Source organism: Natator depressus, chromosome 5 (assembly GCF_965152275.1).
Source record: "Natator depressus isolate rNatDep1 chromosome 5, rNatDep2.hap1, whole genome shotgun sequence".
NCBI lineage: Eukaryota > Metazoa > Chordata > Testudines > Cheloniidae > Natator > Natator depressus.
Window position 1 is genome coordinate 58,850,415 of NC_134238.1, and position 26,081 is coordinate 58,876,495.

Below are 26,081 nucleotides of genomic sequence, written 5' to 3' on the forward strand. Positions count from 1 at the left end.
AGCCAGACAAGACTACCGCCAAGCACGTAGCACTGTACAGCTCAGGAAAAGACAAATGATGGACCATTAGAGTTAATGGGAAGACATGGAGACATCCCAGCTAGATTCTCCCCACCCTGAATAACCATGAGTCACTATAGTCAGAGAGAGAAAAAAAGGAGAGGAAAAAGCCCTTTAAAAGGCTTCAAACAGACTGGTCTTCATCCAGAAACTGAGGGACCGTCACTTGGCAGGTGCTGGGGTCCATGAAACACTGGATCCCCTCTAGGTCAGCAGGTATGCTGGGAAACTGTTCAGAGGCAATAGGTAACTTGTATTAGAAAAGAGATTTACCTAATCTGAAAGCTTAAAGGCTGAAGCTGCATCTTTAGGTTATTTTCTGTGTAACCTACATATGTTTGCTCTCCCTTACTCTTATCTTTGAATCTATTAATTTTTCTATTAAATAAACCTATTATTTATTTTTACTCCAAGCAAGCCTCTGTTGTGCTAACTGAGTAACTAGGCTGGTGAAAGCCAGGGTGTGCTTGTGGATTGGCTACTGATGTCTGGGCTCTGAACTAAAGATGCACAACATAAGGGTACTCTAGGTTACAGGCCAGGCCATGACTGAGCCCCTTACTGGTCTTGGTGATCGCAAAAAGCCAGAAACAGTTTAACAGCACAACCACTAAAGCTCCCAATCTGCAATCTGCCGACACAGAGTCCCACTGAGGTCAAGGGGGCTCTGCAAGGGCACAGTGTCCACTCATATGGATCATATTACAGGATCAAGGCCTTAAAATGATTTCAAATTGAAGAAATAAAGCAGGTTGACTTCAATGGAGCTATGCTGATTTATGCCAGGTGAGAATCTGACCTATATATTTTAAGGACACAGAGTTTAATAACGCTTGTTAGTACAGCACAAACAGATTCAAAGTCTCCTTTCCATTGACTCATAAATAATGGGAAAGCAGAGGAAAAACAGAAGCAGGAAGCTGATGTAAAGATAAAATATGCCTAAGAATGCAGATATTGCAATTTCAGTGGACTGCGGTTTAATATAATCAAACTATAGTAATTTTTTCTGAATCTGAGTCTAAACACTTTTCAATGGAAGATTATCGTATGAAAAGCACAGCACTCTACAGTATGTTTAGCAATTCAACTACTCATGTAATATGTTGACCTCATCAGCACTTTACAGCTTTTTACTATGTCTTTAAAATTATTTTAACAATCTATAGGTAAAATCTGTGTGTTATCTACAACTTAATATCAATACATACATACAACGCTTTAGTCAAAGACTACAATGGGTTGGGTGGTTTTTCATCTAAATAAAAGACAGTTCAACTACTTTTCCTTTGCTGATGTACCAAAGTTTAATTCCCTGATTGCTCTCTGATGAACAATCATTGCAACAGCAAACACTGAAAATTTGAGATAACGTTGCCATCTCTCACAAGTTTATCACAAGTCTTGTGCTATCTGGTGTTTTTCTTAAAGCTGAATTGATTTATTTAAAAACAAAAAAGGAAGTTTCTAGCATTCGGTATTGTGGTAAAAAACTTGACAATATGAATCACAAAGGTTCAAAAAGCAGAAGGCAAATAAAAAAGAAGCCCAAAATGATCATTTAAAAATATCTCATGATTTGTAAGCCAAACTCTTGATTTTGAGGGGCTTGATTAATGATTTTGAAAGTCTGGGACTGGCAATTCTTTTGGAGATTCTGAAATATGAGCAGTTGTCACCCAGTAAGGGTAAAAGCATAGAAATGCATTTGTTTTAAAAGTGATACCAGAAAACTAGTCTGTCTGAATTTGTTTTCTCCTGCATACGCAGTTAGGCCCCAGTCCTGTAATTGGATCTGCAAGGGTGGCCCAGGGGGTCCACATAGGCACAAGGATCCAACTACATGGATCCAACTGCACATTCAGGGCTTCACACATGTGTGGATCTTCACACATGTGTGGATACAGGAACAGGGGACAGAAAAACATTCTCATAACATGAAGTAAAATTGTATCACCACAAAACTGGCAGAAAGACTCAGTGGCAGGTCTTTTTCTTTTCACTGACCACACATAAAAGGATTCCAACTTAAAAATCTCACTTTCTATTAAATTTCATAGGAGTTGCGCAAATTCTATTGTTTACCATCAAGTACAGCAAGCTGCTTTGGAAAATAAATCCCCAGCTGAAATATACTGTGCGTTGGATAACAGAAGATTGATAATATATGTTCATGAATCAGGTTTTGAGTTTTCAAAATCAGTAATTAGGAAAAGACCATGACCTACAACTATTTTTAGTACTGTATATTTAAAAAATAATTTACTTTTTAGACATCTGTTTGCTGCACATTTAATTTCAAACTACAACTATACAAATTTTTAATTAGTAAATGTTAAGATACATTTTAGTAGTAGTCTTATGATTCTTACTTGTAATTCAAACTATAAACAATATAACTAATTACACTTATTGGTGAAACTTTACTTCCCACACATGCTAAATCACTTTCAATGATTTCCCTTGTAATTGTGACCAAGTAAGGTAGAGGAATTGGGTGCCTATGCTGCAGTAACAGGATAACCGTTTCTGTACATTCAAGCATGATGTTGCAGACTTACTCTGTTTTCCTTAACATCTCAAACATCAACACCTACATGTGCATACAAAGGCAAAAGTTTGGGACAACAATAAAAATACCATAATGTACCTTGTGACAAATATTAGAAAATTTTAGGGAAGTTTAACTTGGTTAGATAAGTATCTTGCAAATCACATCTTGATTTTTTGCTTTGGCAACCAAAAATCAAAATTAAAAGCTAGACTGTGAGCTAGACCTTATACAGCTACAGAGTAATGGCAACTGAATAATGATGCTCCCCCTTTTTGTTCAGACTTCATGAGGGCTGGCCATAGTTGTTGCCCCAGCACTTTGCGGAGCACAGAGACTGCTACCAAAATGCTTCCATCCCGAAGTAAGTCACCCAACAGGAGTGTGCATGGGGGAAGTAAATGGAACAGAGCTGGCTGGCTGTACCAGCTAAACGTGTTACAGGGTGCAACCAGTTTGTGCCTGAAGATATTCTGCCTTGGTAAGGCTGAATGCCTCCTGCTCCTTCTGGAGAAAAAAGCAGCTTTACATTACTTTCACTATAGGCTGTTACTAAATGCCACAATCTAACTGTCATTTAATGTCAAGTCTCTGGACTTTTAACTCTATAGTGACAGTTACTTTTAGAGTGGATTCTCCAAGGAAGCAGTGAAAACCTAGAGATTTTCAGTGATTAAATAATTGTGAACAATCAGAACACATTCAGCAGCATACATTGCATGCATACCAACACAAGGTATAAAAGGCATTTATTTCAAAGTCTGTGGTTTATTTTACTCTCTGTGGGTACAATCTGGTGCAAAAGGCATAGGCAAGGCCCTACATTCCAAGTAAAAAACAGAAGTTTCACGTTGCCCTCTGCAAGGGGAATGAAAACAGATGAGAAGCGTACAAGGAGTCTACATAACTACTGTATTTACGTACGTACGTACGTACGTACGTGTGTGTGTGTGAGAGAGAGAGAGAGAGAGAGAGAGAGAATGAATATGAATATTTTCTCTAGGACATTAATTCTCCACAAGCTACTATATTTACTTTATTGCTACTCTTCAGGATTACAGAATACCATTTTGGGGATGGATAGAGCAAAAAGGTTAGAAGCATCATTTTTCTAGTTACTAAAAATCTCTTTTAAAAACAAGCTGAAACTTTCTTAGCGAAAATATTTTCTAGGGAAGGAAAGAACAAAAATATTAAGCAAATCTGACCACTTAATATTATGGTAAAAATAAAACCTTTATTATTGTAGTTCAATATTTGTTTCTATTATAATTCAGGGCAACCCCCAATCTAAACGTCTACTGCCAACAAAACCAATACATAAAAATAAGTTTTCTGATTTATTTATTTAACAGTGAATGCAAAAATAGGTGTTAATCACAATTTTTTTAAAAAAAAAATAAGGACTATTACATTAAATATACTTTTCAGGTCTAGTTTTCCATGACAGATATGTGATGTGCCAGTAGTTATATATTATATTCTTCCTCCCATGCATGCACCTCCTGTGGAGATCGCAGACTACAGAAGCTGACCCTTACTGAGACCATCTTGTCTCTATGACAAAGCTCCTTTTTAACTTCTTGCTCACTGGTTACTTCCTGTGATGGAGAAAAACTTTAGCTCAGCTTGTGATAATTTCACAGGCCCTGAGCACCCTGACCCTAGAAGCCCCAAGGTCAGAAGTCAAGTCTTGTTCTGAAACATCTGTGTGCTTCATATTAAACTAGAACAAAAGTGGAGAAATATCCACCAGTGTGACGAGAGAAACAGGCAAAATGGGAATGACACATTGGTCATCTGTTACCCACGCCATCTCAAGCCATTGACTGAAATGTGATAGAAAGAACTTTACTCACTAAAATTCCGAAATACCTTCAAGTAAGTGCTTTGTTTATTCAAATTTAACAACATTATCAAACACACTTTGTATTTCCTGACTTCTTATATTAAGAAATGCTTACTCAAAAATGTGCATAAAATATATTTGTATGCATCCAGTGACCCAAACAGTATTACTTGACAAAACCTACTGAATTCTACAGATATTTCAGTTTCAAAATTTAAGCACACCAAGATAATCCAACAATCTGAGCATTTGAAACTTCACAGTTCACAAAAGCAAAGGAAATAGATATTTCATACTATTACAGTATATAAGGAATCCAAATCATATGACATAATTGAAAAGAGCTCACGTTATACAATCAGTTTATGCAGCAGCAATTATAGGTCAAAATGAACAGTCAAGATGTGTTACACACAGGATAATTTACAACTACAAAACTCCGTATCTTGATATATTTTGTTTTGAGAAATAAAAGTAAATTTGTACAATTTACTGACAGGACTGTAAAACATTTGTGGGATTAGATCAGCTACATCATTCTCAGGTTTCAACACGTGCACACATACAGACTGTTTCAAGAAAGATTGTGGAAGCAATGAGAGAACTGAAATAGCCTTAATTTCCATAGAAAAAAAATCAACAAGAACTGTTAAAATCTTTGAATCATATAAGCATTTCTTCTCTTGACCAGAGGTGCTCACACATCTATTTTCTCCCAGAGTAGCAAAACAGTCAAAAAACTTTAACTACATAAACACAGCAACCCAACTTATCAGTAGTGCAATTGTGATGTCCTCCCGTGGCTTTGAATCAAGGTGCAAAACTGCTTGAACATTTTGGCCCTGAACTTGCTCACATTAATCTATATGCTTAATTTTATGCACATGAGTTGTCCCATTGAGCCATTATAAATTCTGTGAATTTAAACAGGCAGTTTCCTTCTAATGCTTTCATAGAAAGTGATATGCAAGTTTGCCTTCCATGGAAGTGGCAAAATCTGCATCCACACTCTTTCCTGTGCTTCCTTCACACTGCGACTGATCCAGAGCCCAATGAAATCAACAGAAGTCTTTCCCGTGACTTTAATGGGCTTTGGATCAGGTCCTCTATGAGTTTCCCTGTCAATAGGTGCCTCCAAGTTCCCTCACTTGAGTTCCAAACTGCATTGGAGGAAATCATATAAAACAACACTGACCCAGTGAGCATTACACATTGTACTTACATGTATTCAACCCCAACCCAGAACTCACAGAGCACGACAGAAGCTGTATTCTCCCTTTTTTTGCATACATACCACCAGTTAGGATCCACAGGTTTGGGCTTCCCTGGCTTCTATAAGCATGAAGCCCTATGTGACTGACTTCTAATTCAGTAAATAATCAACAGAGGAAAAAACAGTGTTTTTAATTTTTTTTTTAAAACCTAAACATACCATGTGAAAAGCTGTTTAGAGTTCTAAATTGTCCACCCTCTTTGGAAAGAGAACATTAAATTTAACTTCTTCAGATATGTGAAAGCCCTCAGCAAATAGGGCAATGGAAAAGTCAACACTTACCAACTCTACGAATGCAAGTCCACCATAACTGTGAGCGACAAAAAATACGTTTTCAGCTGCTGACTCGGCAATAAAGTGGTCCCACACATAAATTGCATGTTCTTCAGGAGAGCCATTATCCTACACAGAGAAGTATATTATTCACTATAATCTTTTGCAAACTGACAGTTTTGTCTACAGGCAACATATTCCTAGTTGTTAAAAGGTTTTGTTCAAAGAAACCACAAATACATTTGTGCTAGTGTCACAAAAATTCATTGATTCATCCTTGTTTTAAAAAAAATCAAAACAAAACAACCCTGAGAATGTGATTTAAAGACTGCAAAAATCTGCTTTCTTTGAATGTAAACAAAAGAGTGTGCAGTTACAGGAAGTCTAAGCACTATAATGGCATTTCAGCTAAATAGCCTCACGCAAATTTAATACAGAACAACAATAATAATATTTAGTTCTTATATACGCTTTTCATCAGTAGATCTCAAAGCTCTTTAACAAAGGAGGTCAGTGTCGTCATCCCCATTTTACAGATGGGGAAACGGAAGCAAAGAATGACTTGACTGGCCCAAAGTCACCCAGTAGGCCAGAGATGCTGATCAGATTCAAGCTTTTGACAACTTTGCATCAAATATTTGTTCACTAAAAAGTTTTTGTTTGTATGAAGTTAAGACTTAATCCAACAAAGAGAATAAGAACAATAATAAAACAGAAGCTTCATCTCACTCTCTAGTATTTTTTCCACTGCTGCGATACATCTACATGTTCTAACAATAAAGGATATGGTCTAATTCCATAATGACCTAGCTGAATTTTTAAACCATACTTATTCTATGTTATTTTGCAATTACAAGCTAATATACAATGCAGATAGAGCAGGCCTTGACCATTTTCTAGTAATACTCATTATTTTGGGGCCTGGGAGTTAGAGAATTTGCTCTCCCCTACTAGTTAAAACAAAAGGACTGGTGATCAGAATATCTACGCTGTACATTCCTACCTCTGTTACTAACTTTCTATGTGCCTATCAGCAAGGTATTTAATCTCTCTGAGCCTCACTTATCTCTTAGTATTAGTACCTCTTAATCAAGTATTAATGTAATGAACATGAAATGCCTGATACTAAGCAGCACTTCCTTAGTTGAAAAGTCATTAATAAGTGATATAAAAATCACAAGTAAGTAAACAGCAGTGAGGACAACAGGTAGCCATAGGATTCTAAAGATTTTAACGTTAATTATTCATATAAATTGTAGATAGACTGTAAAATTTTCAAAAATGAGCTTAAGTCCCTTTTTCAAAAATGATGTAGGCATCTTAGGAGCCTATGTCCCAATGAGACTTAGGGTCCCAAGTGTCTAAATCACTTTGGAATAAAGCAATTAGGCTCCTAAATCACATGGACAATTTTGAAACTTTTATCTGCTGTTGTTTTAACTAGCGGAAACCGAGAACAAAGCTTTACTCCTACCTTTTAATATACAAGGTCGGACTGGTAACAGGATAGGAAATATTTATCAAATTTTCAAAACAGCCACAAAGTTCCTTAGACCTGGGCAGATTCTTATTATTGATTGGCTGACTCTCAATGACACAATGAAGTGTCAACCTATTAGGTATCAAGAGCTGCGTTCATCTCCATGCAAGGGAAGGGATATTTTCTGTCTTTCAACCCTGGTTCTCCAATTTGAACATGAAGATACAAGACTCCGACCACTTGAATCCAAATACATGATCTGGGTCCAAGTAAAGACAGACTGGAATGTGTTTTTGCTTCTATTAGCAAAGCAGAGGCTTGCAAATGAATCACTTTTCCTCTCTAGAGATTTGTTTAAGATAAAATAGAGCAGTATGGTCTGGAGGTTAATTAAGGGGAGTTATGTATGTTTTAACTGGGATTGCTATAGAAGAAAAATGTTGAAACAAAAGGTTTTCTCTAGGAAAAGTTTAGGAGCTATGGTACTATAAATAACACAATACAATAAAATAATAATAGCTAAGGAGTTTTCCTTAGTCAAGTGAATGAGACTTAGAGTTAGTTTTTAATCAAGAATAAAATTAATAATTGTAAAAGCAATTTAACCAAGTTCTGAGCTCTGACAAAGGGAAAGAAGGATCAGTTATTTTTAGTTAAAAACTGTGCGTCAAATCCCAGTGCATCCCATTTTTATTATTCTGTGTACCATTAGGGCAAAAGCATACAATCTTAGGACTACAGCTGGAAGCTTTCAAAGGATCCAGAAATCAAGTGAGAGTCTAGAAATCTACAAATAACTCCCACTGATTAAAGCAAAACCAACAGTCCGATAAACCAAATAATTAACTGTTCGATTTCATACATTCCAGCATGAAGATTCAATTCAAGATTATTTTTTATATACAAAAGCAAAAAGAGGGTCTGTCTAAAATTAGTTACTTTGGACTATAACTTCTGTTTTTCTTTTTTATTGTTAAAGTGCCTTAGTGTAAAACAGAGAGACAAAGTGGATGAGGTAACATCTTTTATTGGACCAACTTCTGTTAGTGAATGAGACAAGCTTTCGAGCTACATAGAGCTCTTCATCAGGTCTGGGAAAGGTACTCAAGGGTCACAGCTAAATACAGGATTGAACCAATAGTTTAGCATAAATGGTTAGAACATATTCTAAGGGACCCTTCAAGGTGAAGTGCTAGAATGTGGAGCTCGAAAGCTTGTCTCTCTCGCCAACAGAAGTTAGTCCAACAAAAGATATTATCTCACACACCTTGTCTCTCTAATATCCTGGAATCAACAAGGATACAACAACACTACATACATGAATGCAAAATACATTGTATTGTTCTGTAGACACTGCTAACCCACAGATAGCATAAAAAGAGGATCAGGGACAGGGGAACGCTATTGAATGAAGTGATATATTTTAAAGTGAAAGCTATTTCTTTACAATAGGTATGAGAATAATTTTACTTTGAAGCTGGTCTATTTAGACTATTAGAAAAGGACTAGGACTATTTAGAAAAGCTGGACATGCACAAGTCCATGGGTCCAGATCTAATGCATGCAAGGGTGCTGAGGGAGTTGGCTGTTGTGATTGCAGAGCCATTTGAAAATTCGTGGCAATTGGGGGAGGTTCCGAATGACTGGAAAAAGGCAAGAGGGAAGAAGGAGAATCCCGGCAAAATCATGGAGCAGGTCCTCAAGGAATCCATTTTGAAGCACTTGGAGGAGAGGAAAGTGATCAGGAACAGTCAACATGGATTCATCAAGGGCAAGTCATGACTGACCAACCTGATTGCCTTCTATGATGAGATAACTGGCTCTGCAGATATGGGGAAAGTGGTGGATGTGATATATCTTGACTTTAGCAAAGCTTTTGGTAAAGTCTCCCACAGTATTCTTGCCAGCAAGTTAAAGAAGTATGGACTGGATGAATGGACTACAAGGTGGATAGAAAGCTGGCTAGATTGTTGGGCTCAATGGGTAGTGATCAACGGCTCGATGTCTAGTTAGCAGCCGGTATCAAGAGGAGTGCCCCAGGGGTCGGTCCTGGGGCCGGTTTTGTTCAACATCTTTATTAATAATCTGGATGATGGGATGAATTGCACCCTCAGCAAGTTCGCAGATGACACTAAGCTGGGGGGAGAGGTAGATATGCTAGAGGGTAGGGATAGGGTCCAGAGTGACCTAAACAAATTGGAGGATTGGGCCAAAAGAAATCTGATGAGGTTCAACAAGGACAAGTGCAGAGTCCGGCACTTAGGAAGGAAGAATCCCATGCACCACTACAGGCTGGGGACTGACTGGCTAAGCAGCAGTTCTGCAGAAAAGGACCTGGGGATTACAGTGGATGAGAAGCTGAATATGAGTCAACAATGTGCCCTTTTTGCCAAGAAGGCCAACGGCATATTGGGCTGTATGAGTAGGAGCACTGCCAGCAGATCGAGGGAAGTGATTATTCACCTCTATTCGGCACTGGTGAGGCCAAATACGGAGTATTGCATACCACTACAGAAAGGACGTGGACAAATTGGAGAGACTCCAGCAGAGGGCAAATAAAATGATTAGGGGGCTGGGGCACAGGCCTTACAAGGAGAAGCTGAGGGAACTGGGGTTATTTAGTCTGCAGAAGAGAAGAGTTAGGGGGGATTTGATAGCTGCCTTCAACTACCTGAAGAGGATGGAGCTAGGCTGTTCTCAGTGGTGGCAGATGACAGAACAAGAAGCAATGGTCTCAAGTTGCAGTGTGGGGAGGTTTAGGTTGGATATTAGGAAACACTATTGTGATGGTGCACCTCATAAGGCTTTATGGAAATATGCTTATGAATGTATATCTGACATAACTGGAATATATTTTATGCTACATATGCCATGTAACATATCTCTGTAAAGGTTATGATCTACTGAATCTATTCATTCTATTTGTATGCATGTATCATTTTTGTATTCGAAGTTATGAATATTGGCTGTGTACTTGCTTGATTTTTAAGTAGTCTTAGTAAAGCATTTGGTTAGCTTCTTGAGAAAGGAATGTGCAAATTAAGTGCTCAATCAAGAAACACTTAACAAAAAATGGATCTTGGAAGGCTCCAATCCACACAAGAAGTCTTCCTGGAGAAGATAGCATGTGGGCAATGGCTGCTGCCTGTAAGAACTGAGTCATGCATGGATATGTGACTTGCCCACGTGACTCCAAAATGCCATCTTGTAGCTGGAATTCTGCACAGGGGGAGGGAGGGGTATCCACCCACAAGAGAAAGTCTATTTAAACCTTTGGGAGACCCCTTCATTTTGTGTTCAGCTGGCTCAAGAGATAGCCACCCCCAAAGGATACCTGAAAGTAACTGGAACAAAGGACAGTAACTAGAGGGGGTGAGAGTGATTGCTGGAACTAGAGGGAGTGAGACTAGAAGGAGACTAGGCTGTAAAAGGAAGCTTACTGGAACACCTCTGAGAGCGAGGTTTTATCTGTATTCAGTTTTCTTACTGTATTAGGCATAGACTTGCCTGCTCTATTTTATTTGGTAATTTATTTTGTTCTGTCTGTTACTACTTGGAACCACTTAAATCCTACTTTCTGTATTTAATAAAATCACTTTTTATTTATTAATTAACCCCGTGTATGTATTAATAGCGGGGGGGGGGGGCCAGGAGGAGAGAAACAGCTGTTCATATCTCTCATTCAGTGTTGTAGAGTGCGAACAATTTATGAGTTTACCCTGTATAAGCTTTATACAGGGTCAAACGGATTTATTTGGGGTGTGGACCCCATTGGGAGTTGGGCATCTGAGTGTTAAAGAAAGACTGCTTAAGATGCTTTCAGTTAAGACAGTTTGTGGGATGTGGTTCAGACCTGGGTCTGTGTCCAGCAAGTGTGTCTGGCACATCCAGGCAGGGTTCTGGAGTCCCAAGCTGGCAGGGAAACCAGGGGCAGAAGTAGTCTTGGCAACCAGTTGACATCCCCAAGAGGGTTTCTGTGATCCAACCCATCACAACTATTTCACGAGGAGGGTGGTGAAGCACTGGAATGTGTTACCTAGGGAGATGGTGGAATTTCCATCCTTAGAGGTTTTTAAGGCCCGGCTTGACAAAGCCCTGGCTGGGATGATTTGATTGGTGTTGATCCTGCTTTGAGCAGAGGACTGGACTAGATGACCTCCTGAGGTCTCTTCCAACCCTAATCTTCAATGACTGTATGATATTCTATGGTCAGGATTTCAAGCAACTTTCTGGGAAAAAAACAAACCAATGCTGCTGCCATGTAAGAGGGAGCGGGCTATCTAATAGAGAGTTAGGCACTGCAGTCTCCACAGAACTGCTCTTTGGAATTTGAATTTATGTCAGTCCCATCGGGGTCTGAGGATTAAGTGGGTCTGTCTGGCCTTGGATAAATTAAGGTGCTGAGTACTGGAATTTCAGTACAGAAGGTGCCAATCCAAGGTAGCTGTTACTTCCCATTCTTTTACTGCTACCAGAATATCCTGCCTTTACATGTTAACTTGTTAAGTTACTTAATGAAGTACAGGCCTCTTTGTCATACTTTCCGTAATTTTCTCTATGACCACATAAAAAGGGAGTGAAAGGTTATATTACCTACCTCATAAGGCAGTTGTGAGGCTTTATTCATTGTCATTTGTAAAGTGTTTTGAGATCATTGATTAGAAGGCTGCTATAGAAGCCCAGGTCAAAATTTTCCGTCATATATACCTCAAGTTGGATATCTAAACCCCATAGTTATGTGCCTAAATAAATCGCTTGACTTTCAATGGTATTGAAGTTAATAACAGCCATGGGCATTCAGCACTCTGAAAATCAAATAATTTATTCAGGATCCTAAATAGATGTTATGTGCCTATCCTGAGGCATCCAAATTTGAAAATGCTGCCGCCAATGTAGTATGATTACTACTAATTTTTGTTTTTGTTTTTTATTCTGACATTCAACTGAAATAAATTCCTTAATATAAACTTTAGATTAAATTGGTCTCTGGTGACTTTTGGCTTAAAAGCAGATTTTTTTGTGCATTTTACATTTAGTTTTGCCTATCTCGTACAAATTATGGTGAGACTCATTGAAGAAAGATTTTGTAGAGTCACGTTTGTTTGACTAACTTATCTGAATCTTGCTTAAAAAAGAGAATATTTGGGGGGGATTTTAACATTTCTTGCCTTGTATTTACCACTTGAAATTTAGAAGCAGCCCACTCAGATCAGCTAAGAAATTTTGCAAAACTTTCCATCCATATAAATATCAGAGAATTTAAGAAGTTATTCTAGTTTAAAAGTTTGAGGGTCAGATTCTCCAGCCTGCTAAGGCCTCTAAAGTGCTGCTTATACAATGCAAAATGGCTGGAATATAGACTGCAATATTCTGCTTCCTGTGCCAGCAGCCTCCCAACTCCTGGTGTAAGGAAAGTGAAGAGACATTGTCAGGGTATGACAAAGTGGAGCTCATCCATTGGCACAAGGTCACCGAGAGACATTACGAGAGTAACGTAAATTAGAGCTGCTCCTCTGCAGTTTTAATTTAAGTTGGGGCTGGGTGGCTGACAATCACGAAGTGCTCACATTCCCTCTCCCCTCTCCACTGCAGCTGAGCTCTGCTCATGTGGAGGGCGGAGTACCTGCCTCAGACCCTAAAATATCTGATGCCTAATTTGCAATTTGCTGCTACTATGAAACATTTTACGCAATTCATTTTTTAAAGAAATAATATATTATGAATAGGATTTAACATGCCATTTAATTCCCTAATAAACAATGAAATTTGAACCTGTCTTAATGACCATCTTTATTTCACTACTATTGTAGTTTATACAGCATATTAAAGGAATTACACAGTTTCAGAAGCTAGCTAAAAAAAACCCCACTCCTGATTCAAAAAGGTAATTGGAACACAGATACCCATCTATGAGGTTCTGGGGAGGTTAATGACAGGAACATAGGATTATCAGATAACCTGTTTTTGCCACATGGAACAGTTCCTTTTCAACAACAAAAGGATCACCAGATGTTTCCAGTAGAAGTAGCATTAAGCTTTTTTGGCTAAGATAGAAACGAACACTCAAAGTATTGCTTTATATCTTTTAAATACTACCCATTAGCAATATACAAAAACAGACTAGCTTTCCAAACCAAATGACTATTGCCTCCAAAAATGGTCATAAATTGTTAACTTGGAGCTTTTCATTCTAATGCAAAAAGTTTAATCACAGTAATTTAACAGTACATTTAATGAAAATAATATGACAATGATAAATTAATATTTCTAAAGCAATTTTAATATTCCTAGGCCAGATCTTCTGCTGTATCTGAGAGCTGCTTGAAGCAGCAGACTTGGAGCAAGGGTCAAGGAACAAGTTATGTCTCCCTAATCCTCTGATCAACTTGGCCTTGACTCAGGTCCTGGCATAGGTTAGAAAAATCAGAGGCTGCTCTAATCTATACCTATATCTAGGACTAAAGACTGTACACTCTCTGAGAAAAGTCAGAGTGCAGCAATGCCCTGGCCATGCCTCCTCTGACTCTAGTGCAGGGGTGGCCAAACTGTGGCTCATGAACTACATGCGGCTCTTTTACTGTTAAAGTGCAGCTCATGCCCCCCTCCCCATTTTCCACCTACCAGACTGGGGAGGTGGGGGGGAGCTCAGGAGCTCTGCCTTACAGTGGGGTGGTGGGCTAGGGGCTTCTGCCCAACAGGGTGCGCCTGCCAGGACTCAGGGCTTCAGCAGCAATGGGGCTGACGCCTCAAGCCCCGTCAGGCACCTTCCTCAGGGCTGAAGCCCCGAGCACAGGCAGGTGCACCCTGGCTCTCGAACTTCTGAAGATTGTCATATGCGGCTCGCACACTCAGTAAGTTTGACCACCCCTGCTCTAGTGCATCCTTCATGCCTGAGCACAGTACCTGAATGCATGTTAAGAACTCTCCCATGCTGGGGGAATTCTCAGCAGGCCGCATATGGACAGGTTCTAGGCTCTTTTCACCACTGAAGTGGTACATAGGGACCTGAACAATGGGGATAACCATACTATTCTTCCTATCTTTCCTTTGCATCAGGATAGATGGCAGCTTTGCCTTTAATATTCTCTCCTGAGATACTGCCAGCTCACCTGAACTCCTTTTTCCCTTAGGTTCATTTCCCATGGGACCTCACCTACCAGTTCTCTGAGTCTGTTAAAGTCTGCTTTTTTTAAAAAAAAGTCTCTTATCCTTATTCTGCTGCTCTCACTCCTTCCTTTTCTCAGAATCATAAAATTTATCAGCTAACATGAAAATATATTATGTCATAGTCTTGTTTTTGTTATCCTTGGTACTGTTTTGTCCAGTTTTGACCTAGAGAACTTAATTATGTATTGCATATTCATATTAACAACATCTCAGAATCTGTAGAATATTAACAAGAAGCATTGTTTTATAAAATGCTGCCAAAAGTCTTCTGTTCCAAGCAGATATAATATACTGCTTGCACTATGAGAAAATTCAGCTGTACAGTTGCAAATAGCAGGTAAAATACTTTACCTTGTAACTCTATCAGAAACAAACAAATGATTGTGGGCATATTCTCTGGCAAGTCTATTTTGCAAATAACATAATGAGTGGCCTCATTTTTTTGTTTGTCGTTTTTGCAATATTGTATAGTTTGCCCGTGTAAGAGTTGTAAAATATATAACATTTTAATGAATCAAGCCATTAGAGTACACAGATAAGCAGTGTGCATACAGTAAATACAGTGCTATGTTCTGCTGCATTCAGAATACAGGTTGAATTTTCTAATGTAATATTGCAGTCATTAATTGTGAAATACCTCGCTGAAGTGAGGCAGGAACCAAAGCCTTATCAACTATGCCAGATTCTAACACCTAGACATTGCAAGGTCTGCTGTTATGATGGACTACCTGAGCTGATAACACATGGAATTATCTAAACAACATTTGCATATTTGTGTAATTATTTCCTAAGGTTAATTAGCTCATGCAAAGCAGCTTGCCCTTTGAGACTGCTCACGGGTGACAGGTTCAGATCTTTCTTGTTCCAGTGCCAAATTTTACAGATTTTTTCCAGCTAACCTGTTGCTGGAAAGTTACAAATCCAGCAACATGCTCAGTGCCCTCGATAGCTACGATTTTCAGTAGGGGCTGAGCCAGCTCAGAATGAGGCCTAGATAACTAACACTCAGCTACTACATATACTACTTTAAACTTTTAATCAATCTCAGCCACGTTCAGAGATGATCAGATAAATCAATTTTAAGTTTATGTACTAGTTGTTTCTTTTCCATGTTGATTTTTTAAAGCCAATTCAGGTACCCCAATATTTTCTAAAGGAGAGAAATGTATACAATACCACATAACTGAATTATTTTAAAATAGCCTCACATAAAGTCAGTTTAATAATACTGTATTTCTCTAGTTATCTTTCATCCTAGGATCTCAAAGCCCTGTTTTATCTCTGTGCACTCAGGCAGAGTATACCTGTTAAACATATAGGAAATGAGTTACACTTTGAGTCAGTAGCAGAGTTGTGAGAAGAGCCCAGAACTTATGTCTCATGATCCTGCTTTAAACATGAGACAATACTTTTTCCCTTTAAGCAGGAATTTTTATTATTTATTATGATTCTTATTATTATAAAATTCTTCCCTATTGCCTGAAAAAAGTGAAATTTTATTGGGATAAACTTTCATAAAGAGCAATTCACCTAATTCAACTGAAAACCATTACATAAAAATATAAAAAGCGATTAAGGAGATATTCATTTGATGATGACCATGTGGATATTATCGAGAATTAGCAGATTGTCATTAAAGAGTTAAGGTTGAAAGAGTATTTCACTTGTGACCAGTTAACACATACATACCCACCCACCCACCCATCATGTTTTCTTTACAAAAAGACAATATCTTAAAAAATAAAACAAAACAGCCCAATGTTAAATGTTAAAATGTCTGGAATGAACAGCAGTACATTCCATCAACTCATTTTACCTGACTCTCACCATCAACTCACATTTCATTTAACCTCCTCAAATTCTCAGCAATATATGAATTGAACATAATAACAAATCGCTAGGATTTTACTGGCAATTGGTTCTTTGAATAGGAATGGGGATTTTCAAAAGTGCTAGTACTTTGTTATTTTTATATTTATTTGAAAATTTGGGGGTGGAAGATGGTGAAGGGAACAGAAAGGGAAAATTTTTCCACATGAAAATGTTAAATGCTTGGGCTGGGATTTTCATAAGCACTCAGTGTTCTCCTACCTCTGCTCCCACTGAAGTCAGTGGAAGCTTTGCCACGGACTTTAATGCTATCAGAGTTACATCCAATTCTGAGCCCTTTTGAAAAACCCACAAAAGTTTTATATTTGGAAAATGCTAAGCATTTGAAGTTTACCTAAATGGCAATCTTCTGTTTTCTGCACCTCTCTGCATCCTCCTTCATGTCCCCTAGTCATCTGCAACTCTGCACTGCCCTTCTTAGCTCCCTTGTCCCTTTCACCTACACTTCATCCCACTTTCATGTTGTACCAGATTCCTATCTCTCATAGCCCTCAATTCCAACAGCACACGTGCATAACACCAAGTTCCCCTCCCAGTCCACTGCATTTCCCCCCCTCTTCCTCATGCCCTTTCCCAGACACTTGCCTGTTCTTTCCCCTTCATCTCCCATCACTACTAATACATGCCTGTCAGCAGCTACTCAATTTATAAATTTTAAAAATTAATTTGAAACCCTGGTTTGCATACACCTGAAACTAACTTGGGGCCTGGGTAGTGGCAATAGCTGAAACCCGTCTTGGGGCAAGAAGGCTGCAGCAAGAAGCAACAAAAAAGGGGGGGGGAAAGAAAAATAGGAAGCAAAATATTTTGCCCTGCCATTTTAAATCACAGACCCATCTGTTCAGAGTATCTCCAGTCCACCTTAATGCACAGGAAGTCTGTAACTGTAGTCACTGTAGTCTCTTACCAGCACTCTTGGGTGTCACACCTTATTGGAGTCACAGAGCTGCCAACTCTCACAATATTATTCAAGTGTTTTTAAAAGTTTTCCCCCTTATATAAAATGGCCACCATTTCCTATTAGTTTCATTATGACTGGAGCCAGGTTGTCCCCAGTTAAAATGATCGCTATCAATTGTGACTTGTAATGAAGATCTAATGGGGCTAATCCCAACCAATTAAACATCTCTCCTTTTATTTTTAATCAAACTAAAATCTTTGTGGCAGATACCTTTCCCTCCCATTTCTCTCCAACACTGCAGTGGAGAGAACAGCAGGAGGCGGGCAAGGGAAGAAGAGGCTGGCAGCCTTTAGGCCCTTCAGCGAAGCCCCATAGAGTCCAATAAGGGGAGGGAGTAGATGATAGTATCTAGAACCTTCCTTACAGCAGCACCAGAGAGAGAAGTCTGGGGAGAGAGGGACTGAGGGCCTCCTAAGAGAACTGTTCCTTCCACTGAAAGCATGAAAATATAGAACAATGCTGATATCAGAGCATGCTCTCAGGCTGCCTTTTTAGTCCTCTCAGAGGCAGAAACAGAGTAAACCAAGAGATGAAGCGCAGGGCAGAGCTCCACACCCATCTGAGAAGCAGTAAAAGAGACCCAACATGGGAGAAAGCTGAGGCAAAAGGACTGGAGAACTGGCCAACCTATGATTCTAATACAGCAGCAGGAAGCCCAAGGTGGAAAGGGAGAGCAAAGGGAGTGGTGGAGCCTGTGACCTTCTGAGGGATAAAAGAGAGCTGGAGAGGGGTGTAACCATCATATACTACTATTTCTCTTCAGCAAAGAAAACAAATCTGGAGTTTCTAGGACATGCCACTTAACAAAATATTCAAAAATGACCTTCAGTAACTTTTCAAAGCATCATAACTTTCAAACTTTTCTGATTTGTAACCCAAACTTTCCAGAAAATCCCAACCCTTGGAATTTCAGAAACACTATTTTTTCACTTCAGGAAGCTGAGGAGGGAGTAGTACTTATAATGGGATGGTAGCTTCAGCCTTAATAATGAAGTGGCTATTGCTGCTCCATACTATAAATCTGTAGGGAGAATGGAGGTGGAGTGGAGATTATAATGGCGCAATGATGGGATGAGTTTGCATTTGTGGCACTTTCAAAGAAGTGAATTTTCAGGAGGGCAAGAGTCTTGTGCCCTAGGATATACCAGGCATCAACAGGTTAGGAAGATGACTTTAGCTGTTGCATTCTGAATGAAATGGAGGCTACAAGATGAGAGGGAGGCCTCTGCATGAGGTGACTGTGTAACCTCTCATTTATCTTACTTGTAAAATGGGTGAATCATAGAGGCCTTTCCCATAATGTAACAATATGAGGCCTTAGTTAATAAGGGCTCTGAAATGCATAGAAGTATTAATAGCAGCCAATTGAAGGAATTGCAACTAGAGCCGTCTTGTTACTTGCAGTTCAATGTGCATTCCCTTAGGCTATAGGATAGCCCTATTCTCAAAATGCGTAACATTTTACCAGATAGGCACAACAAATGCATGGGTTTCACGTGAGATTTGTGACACCTGGCAGATCTGAGGGTGGAATCTGAAATTACTCCTAAATTATGAATTAGAAGACTGAGAAAATGTTGGCATCATCAACACTAATACAGAACAGAAGATGAGATGGTTTGAGAGGAAAGAGTGAACTCAGACTTTGCCATGCCATGAACTTGGAGATTAAATTGTTTTGTGAGCTTTGAAGCAATAAGCTTCTGAAAATTAAGGATTGATTCTGAAGAAAATCTTGTCAATACTTCCTGGCTTAGAAAGGTGGCTGTGGAGAGCCATGAAATCAGAAGAAAATAAGGAAAACAAGAATTCCATTTCACAAAAAATGTGGAGGTTTCAACATTTGAATTCATTCCACAAGGGAATGAAAACTATACCTTTCAAATTTTTTTTAAAAATCAGAGAGAAACTCATATTCAGGTATAGCTAATAGCCCAATAGTTAGGGAACTCAGCTAACATGTGGGAGAACCCATGTTCAAATCCATGGTCTGGATCAGTTAGACCAGGGACTTGAACCATTTTACTACAGTATAATTGAATTTTTTTTTAAATGTACAAAGGTATGTTTCTCTCTCAGAGCTAGTAATTTTTCCAGAAATCCTGGTTTGCATACACTCACATTATTTTCATCAAAGTATCCTCACTCATGTTGAGCCTTTTGCTGTCTTGGAGGTAGTCCAACTTTGAAAATAAGTCCTCTACATCAATAGATCCAAGAGGTACACTCAAAGCTTGCCATGCCACTTTGCTAAAGTTGGGAAGTGTGTCTTGATGACCATTCCAAACAGCCAGCACATCCAGTTTCACATTGTCAGGGTTAGGGAAGTTCATGTAAGTAATAAATTCCCCTTTAAAATTTCACCTCTAGTGGCAAATCGTTGAAACACACTGGCACAATGATCATAGTCTGCTGCAAAATTCACCTTGAGGAAGGGGTGCAACACGTGGATTACATTCCAAAAAGAATCTTCAGCACCAAACACTTTGGGGTTCAGATTATGAGCCATGACATTTGGGTTCTCCCATTTCTCGCTGAGCATTGTGTTGAAGGGTTTGAATGGTTTTTTTGATCTTGTATTCCTGGGTGGAAACAGCTGGGTTCTTCTCCTGAAGCTTTTGTGCTCAGTTCAGCTTAGATTTTGGTTGTCAGGATCCGGTAAACGTCTGTGTTGGCAAATGTGTTGGAAGTAGTCAGAGAAAACTCCAGTGTTTTCTGTGTGTCACACAGTGATTCCAAGTTTTCAACAATGAACATTACCTTGGTGAACAGAATCTGGCAGTCATTCTGGTTATTTGCCAGTCTCTTCAGAATTTCTGCTTTAGAACCAACAAACTCAAGATGATCTAGGAGACACATTAGCACAGTCCACACATTATTTACATGACAGGTGGCAAAACACAAGCTCATCGACCGATATGGCACAACAGGGGTAGGTAATCAGCAGTTGGCTCTGCACTCATCTCGCACCGTGTAAAACAACGCCTTCAACTTGTTCACATGCTTGAAGACAGCCCCAAATCCAATGATGCAAGATTTCACATCTTTCATTTGTTCTGTAGCCGTAGCTGCTGACAGTGCAACGTTAATCAGTTGAGCAGGACAGGTAATACATAGCAGCTCTGGTTTCTGGTTGTGCTTAATCTCCCATGCAAACTTAGCCATGTAGGAAGCAGAGTTAGTTGTGGCCACATTTTCCCAAATTAATTGGTACATCTCAAACATGTCAGGTATTGCTGCCTCAACAAAACAGCTGTCAGCAGAGGGGATGAATGTCACATCAGCACAAAACAATGCATGTTTATTCGCTTTGAAACCAAAAAACGAAAATCAAAGGCCAAGAATTGGACAGTCCAAAGGATCTGGAGACTTGTCAAAAATCAGACAAGACGTCACATTTCCATCAATTTGTTCCATCAGTTTAGATACTAAAGCATCATCATATTCTTTCAGATACTTACGAGTGAGGTTGTCTGCATTAGGAAGGGTTTTTGCTACTGGACAGTATTGTTGCACCAAGTCACCAAAAGGCCCCACTTCTGTTAACAGTGGTTGCCTGGTGAAACAAAGAGCATGCACAAATTCATTGACACAATCACGATGTGTCCTCTCTTTCATTAAAGCCCTAGTGAAATCTCCTGGTATTGACTATTTATCCTGAAGCACACTTTCTTCTTCAAGCTTCTCATGTCACTTGCTTTTGACATGCTCCTTTATTCTGTCAGCACGAGCACTGACCTCAATGCTGCAGTACTTGCAGCGCAATGCGTCCTCTTCACTCGTGTCTTACTTTTCTTGAAAATGTTTAAGCACTGATTTGCTTGTTTGTATTCAGGCATAGATTTGTGGTTTTGCCCCATGTTTACCTTTTAACCTTATCTATTTGTAATCCCCAAGGAGTTTACCTATGTTCCTGGAGCTCTGTGTGCTGGTAGTTCAGAAAGAGGCACACTGTCCCTGGTAGGAAGGGGGAGCCATGGGCAGACTCAGAGTCCGCTAGGCAACCAAGAAGAAAAGACACTATTTAAAACAACAGGGGGGCTGCTGGTTTGGGGAAGGATTGCAGGTGTGCCTGCTCAAAGGAAGGGATAGAATGAAATGACTGACAAGGGAAAGCCCAGGAAGAAGAGCTAGCCTGACTAATAGGGAGTGCGATGCCCTTCCCTGGGAGCCCTGGAGGTGGGACAAGACAGTTTGGGGGTAGTCTGAAGTCAGCCTCGGAAAGGGAAGGACTGGTTGTGTGGGGATCCAAAAGAATCCAGGCTTGTCCATCCAAACCCATAAGGAGATTGGCACTAAAGGAGCTAACCGGATGGATAGGGGGCATTGGATATCTTCATCTTTGGAGGACTGCTTGTTTAAATTCAGCACCACACTAAACAGACACAAAGAAATAGGCATGCATCATCCCCTTGTGAGTCAATTGTAGCACAATATTAAGGTTTCTTTTTTCCGACCTCCATGGTGTTCTGTGTTTTACACGGTGGAACTGCTTCAATCTCAGAGTTGTAGGACACAACAATCGTGTAAGCTTTAGTTTTTAACAAAAATGAGCATCCAAAAAAATACTGAGTGGATTGATAAACGGGCGTTAAATCAATAAAAACTGAATTCCTTTAATTAAAAAACCTGGGAATTTATCACTGAAAATTGGTAAAAACTGAAAACACAGAACACTATGAATGCCCTACTCACCAGGCTATTGGCTATTTGGGATGAGTCTCTTTCCTTCTCTGTGACCATTCTGGACCTGTGAAAAGCTTCCCAATAAATTTTTTATCAAAACCAATACATTTCCATTCAGAGTTTTGGTGTTGATGAATTGGCATCATCACAAAAAAATAAAAAGAGTTTGTTAAAGAATTCCCAACCAGCTCTGTTGGTTGGTTGTGGTTTTTTGTCGTTTTTCCCCACTTTATACATTAAATAATTTTGTATTTGTATTGAGAAGCACAGTACAAATCATTTTTCAAAACAACAACAAAATGTAGCAGTAAAGCTCGAAATAGGTGGATACTCAGGTCTCCAGTAGTTTGAAAGGATAGTGACAAAAAGTAGGTGACACAAAGGTTATTGTCCAATACAAGACAACTTTATTTCCAATCCAAATGGTAGTAGTCGTCTTAATAAATAACCTTCTCCCCCCCCCCCCCAAGACTTGGCAGACAAACTGTGATTCGGTGCACTTTCTTGAAATGTTCACTCCGTCCTGAAAAATATACTGAACATATGGGGCAGGGGCAGAGCAGAGGTATGAAGATCTTTGAGTCATGGAAACAACTTGAGCTCATTTTATATTTATATTAAATAAAATACACCTATTCAGTAAAAATGTATTTGAGCATAAGCTATAAGATAATAGCTTATCTAAAGTGACCACTCTCCTTACAATGTGTATGATAATCAAGGTGGGCCATTTCCAGCACAAATCCAGGTTTTCTCGCCCCCCCTCCCCCCCGCACACACAAACTCACTCTCCTGCTGGTAATAGCTTATCTAAAGTGACCACTCTCCTTACAATGTGTATGATAATCAAGGTGGGCCATTTCCAACACAAATCCAGGGTTTAACAAGAACGTCTTGGGGGGGGGGGGGGAGAGGTAAGAAAAAACAAGGGGAAATAGGCTACCTTGCATAATGACTAAGCCACTCCGAGTCTCTATTCAAGCCTAAGTTAATTGTATCCAATTTGCAAATGAATTCCAATTCAGCAGTTTCTCACTGGAGTCTAGATTTGAAGTTTTTTTTGTTGTAAAATAGCGACTTTCATGTCTGTAATCGCGTGACCAGAGAGATTGAAGTGTTCTCCGACTGGTTTATGAATGTTATAATTCTTGACATCTGATTTGTGTCCATTTACTCTTTTACGTAGAGACTGTCCAATTTGACCAATGTACATGGCAGAGGGGCATTGCTCGCACATGATGGCATATATCACATTGGTGGATGTGCAGGTGAACGAGCCTCTGATAGTGTGGCTGATGTTATTAGGCGCTATGATAGTGTCCCCTGAATAGATATGTGGGCACAGTTGGCAACGGGCTTTGTTGCAAGGATAGGTTCCTGGGTTAGTGGTTCTGTTGTGTGGTATGGCCCACCTTGATTATCATACACAATGTAAGGAGAGTGGTCACTTTGGATAAGCTATTACCAGCAGGAGAGTGAGTTTGTGTGTGTGTGTGTTTTTTGGGGGGGGGGGGTGAGAAAACCTGGATTTGTGTTGGAAATGGCCCACCTTGATTATCATACACATTGTAAGGAGAGTGGTCACTTTAGATAAGCTATTACCAGCAGGAGAGTGGGGTGGGAGGAGGCATTTTTTCATGCTTTGTGTGTATATAATAAGATCTTCTACACTTTCCACAGTATGCATCCGATGAAGTGAGCTGTAGCTCACAAAAGCTTATGCTCAAATAAATTTGGTAGTCTCTAAGGTGCCACAAGTCCTCCTTTTCTTTTTGCGAATACAGACTAACACGGCTGCTACTCTGAAACCAGTAAAAATGTGTGCATGTATGTGCTCTTTTCAAATGTCACAATATTACACCCTATGCTGCTACAGGTCATATACAATTCTATCAAACAGTAACTCACTAGCTTTGCAGAAAAAGGATTTGAATAACTATCTTTGCCAACATAAATGGTTAACATATTTTCGGTATTCCATATGTTGTCCCCTTCCACCCAATCCCAAAGAAGTGAGTTCTCCCCATTTCCCACCGCAATTGCAATCATACACTGCTTCACATTGCATCCCACTTTTCCCACCACAGATAAAAGCTGGTCTTTCTCCAATGATGAGGGATCATGGTCAGGAAATAAAATCCAGGGACAGGCTTCTGTGTATGAGAGAGAAGAGGGGAACAGAGCCATCAGAATGACTCACTTTTTCCTCATATTTCCCACCTGTCTGAATACAGGTTGTAAAATGAAACAACTAACTCCAAGTCAAAAAGGCTAAGGAGAGCTCTCTTAGGAGCTTACTAAATATGCTCCTGATCAGCTAGCATAGGTCACTATTAAACATGAAATCTGCTCTTCCTGAGAGCTATCCATAGTGCATCTATCTCCTGAGCTTGGTGAGTGAGAGAGACTAAACCTGGAATTCAAACCCATGTCTCCAATCTCTAGGCCACAGAGCCAGCCCTAATATATAGTACCTTAACAGATGAACAAGGACTTAAAATCATGGAGTTAAATTGTGAATGCCTAGAGCCACTTTTCATAACTCATTCGTAGCAGAGATGCCAGTGGTCTCAACTGCAGTGTAATGCATTTTTGGCTTAATAATATATTTCAATTTCAGCAATTTCATAAGAGGCCTTTATAAAGTTTCTACGGTGTCAGGACCCCTCATAAGACTACAAGATTAGAAGTATGTTAACAAAACATTCTTACCACACGTGAAAATTCCTGATTTTGCATTTTAATGAAAATATGGAACATTTTGCAAGTCGGGCTCAAGTTTTGAGTTAAAAAAAATATATGGGAAGCTTTTACAACAGCCCCTTCCTGATCTGTTTTTGACAAGGTCAAAAAATACTTAAAAGCATCTTACAGAGACATGGCGACATTTTGCCTGTGACACAGGAACACAGGAGATGCCATAAGAGAGCAGGTTAGTGGTCTGTCTAGTTCTGTATCTGGTCTCTATCAGTAACTGATACCTCATGCTTCAGTAACCCTTGCAATACACTTCACAAACTATATAATGTGATATGGTGGCAGTAGTGGGGCTGAGGGGAGTGGGAGGGATTTCTTTCCTAATTCCACAGGTATTCATTTTACACTTGGAAGCAGGAGGGATGGTATATCTTGTAGTTTTTTGATCAAGCTAATCTAGCAGCAAATGTTTTTCTTGTTCTGAAATCCTCAATGATTTCATGCAACAATGAACTTCTTCTTCACCATGTAAAAGGGTATTTCTCATCTAAATTTGTTGGTTTCAGTTTTCTTGACTACTATATCCCCTTATTTTTATATTATAAAATGGAGTAAAATAAAAATTTCTCCCACACACTATTCTAACTATAATGATGACTTGAAGGTGTTTCCTGTTTATAAGGTAATAACCGTATCTTATGCTAAATAAACTGAGGTTTAAGCGTCGTAGAGCAAAAAATCTCCATAGTCAAAGGCCATGTTTGTCAGCCATGATAAGAGATGAGGTTCCTGGTGTGCTGGGTTGGGGTGACTGAATATAGAGATGATGTTGTTGCTGCTAGTAGAGCAGATACAGGCAGCCTTTGGCTGAATGTGCCACCTTTGCTACCCAGACCTTCTCCTCACTAAGTCTGACTGGATGGTGGGGAGGGAGAAAAGCAGAGCCACAGGTTGGTTCTGGATGACTCTTAACAGGCTTTCCAGTAACATGAAGATTAAAAGAAATAAAATAATTTATCTTGCCATTTGGGACTGTGGCTACTGGTCTGCACACACATCAGAAAATATATATTTAGCAATCAGTTGCTCCCAACCAAAAAAGGCCAGCTGACAATTAAGATCTTTCCATCCCAACAGGCCAGACAGGCTTTTGCCCCAGAATAACAGCAATATAGTTTTGTTTATACTGTGTTT

General features: G+C 39.4%; 1 protein-coding gene across 1 annotated transcript in view; it reads right to left on the reverse strand.

The window, feature by feature from the left end:
- ARB2A (ARB2 cotranscriptional regulator A) overlaps positions 1-26,081 on the reverse strand; it is a 313,359-nt gene that overhangs the window by 123,869 nt on the left and 163,409 nt on the right. The window contains exon 7 of the mRNA XM_074952851.1: positions 6,016-6,135. Within this exon, the coding sequence (XP_074808952.1) occupies positions 6,016-6,135 (120 nt within the window). The remainder of the gene's footprint in view (positions 1-6,015; positions 6,136-26,081) is intronic.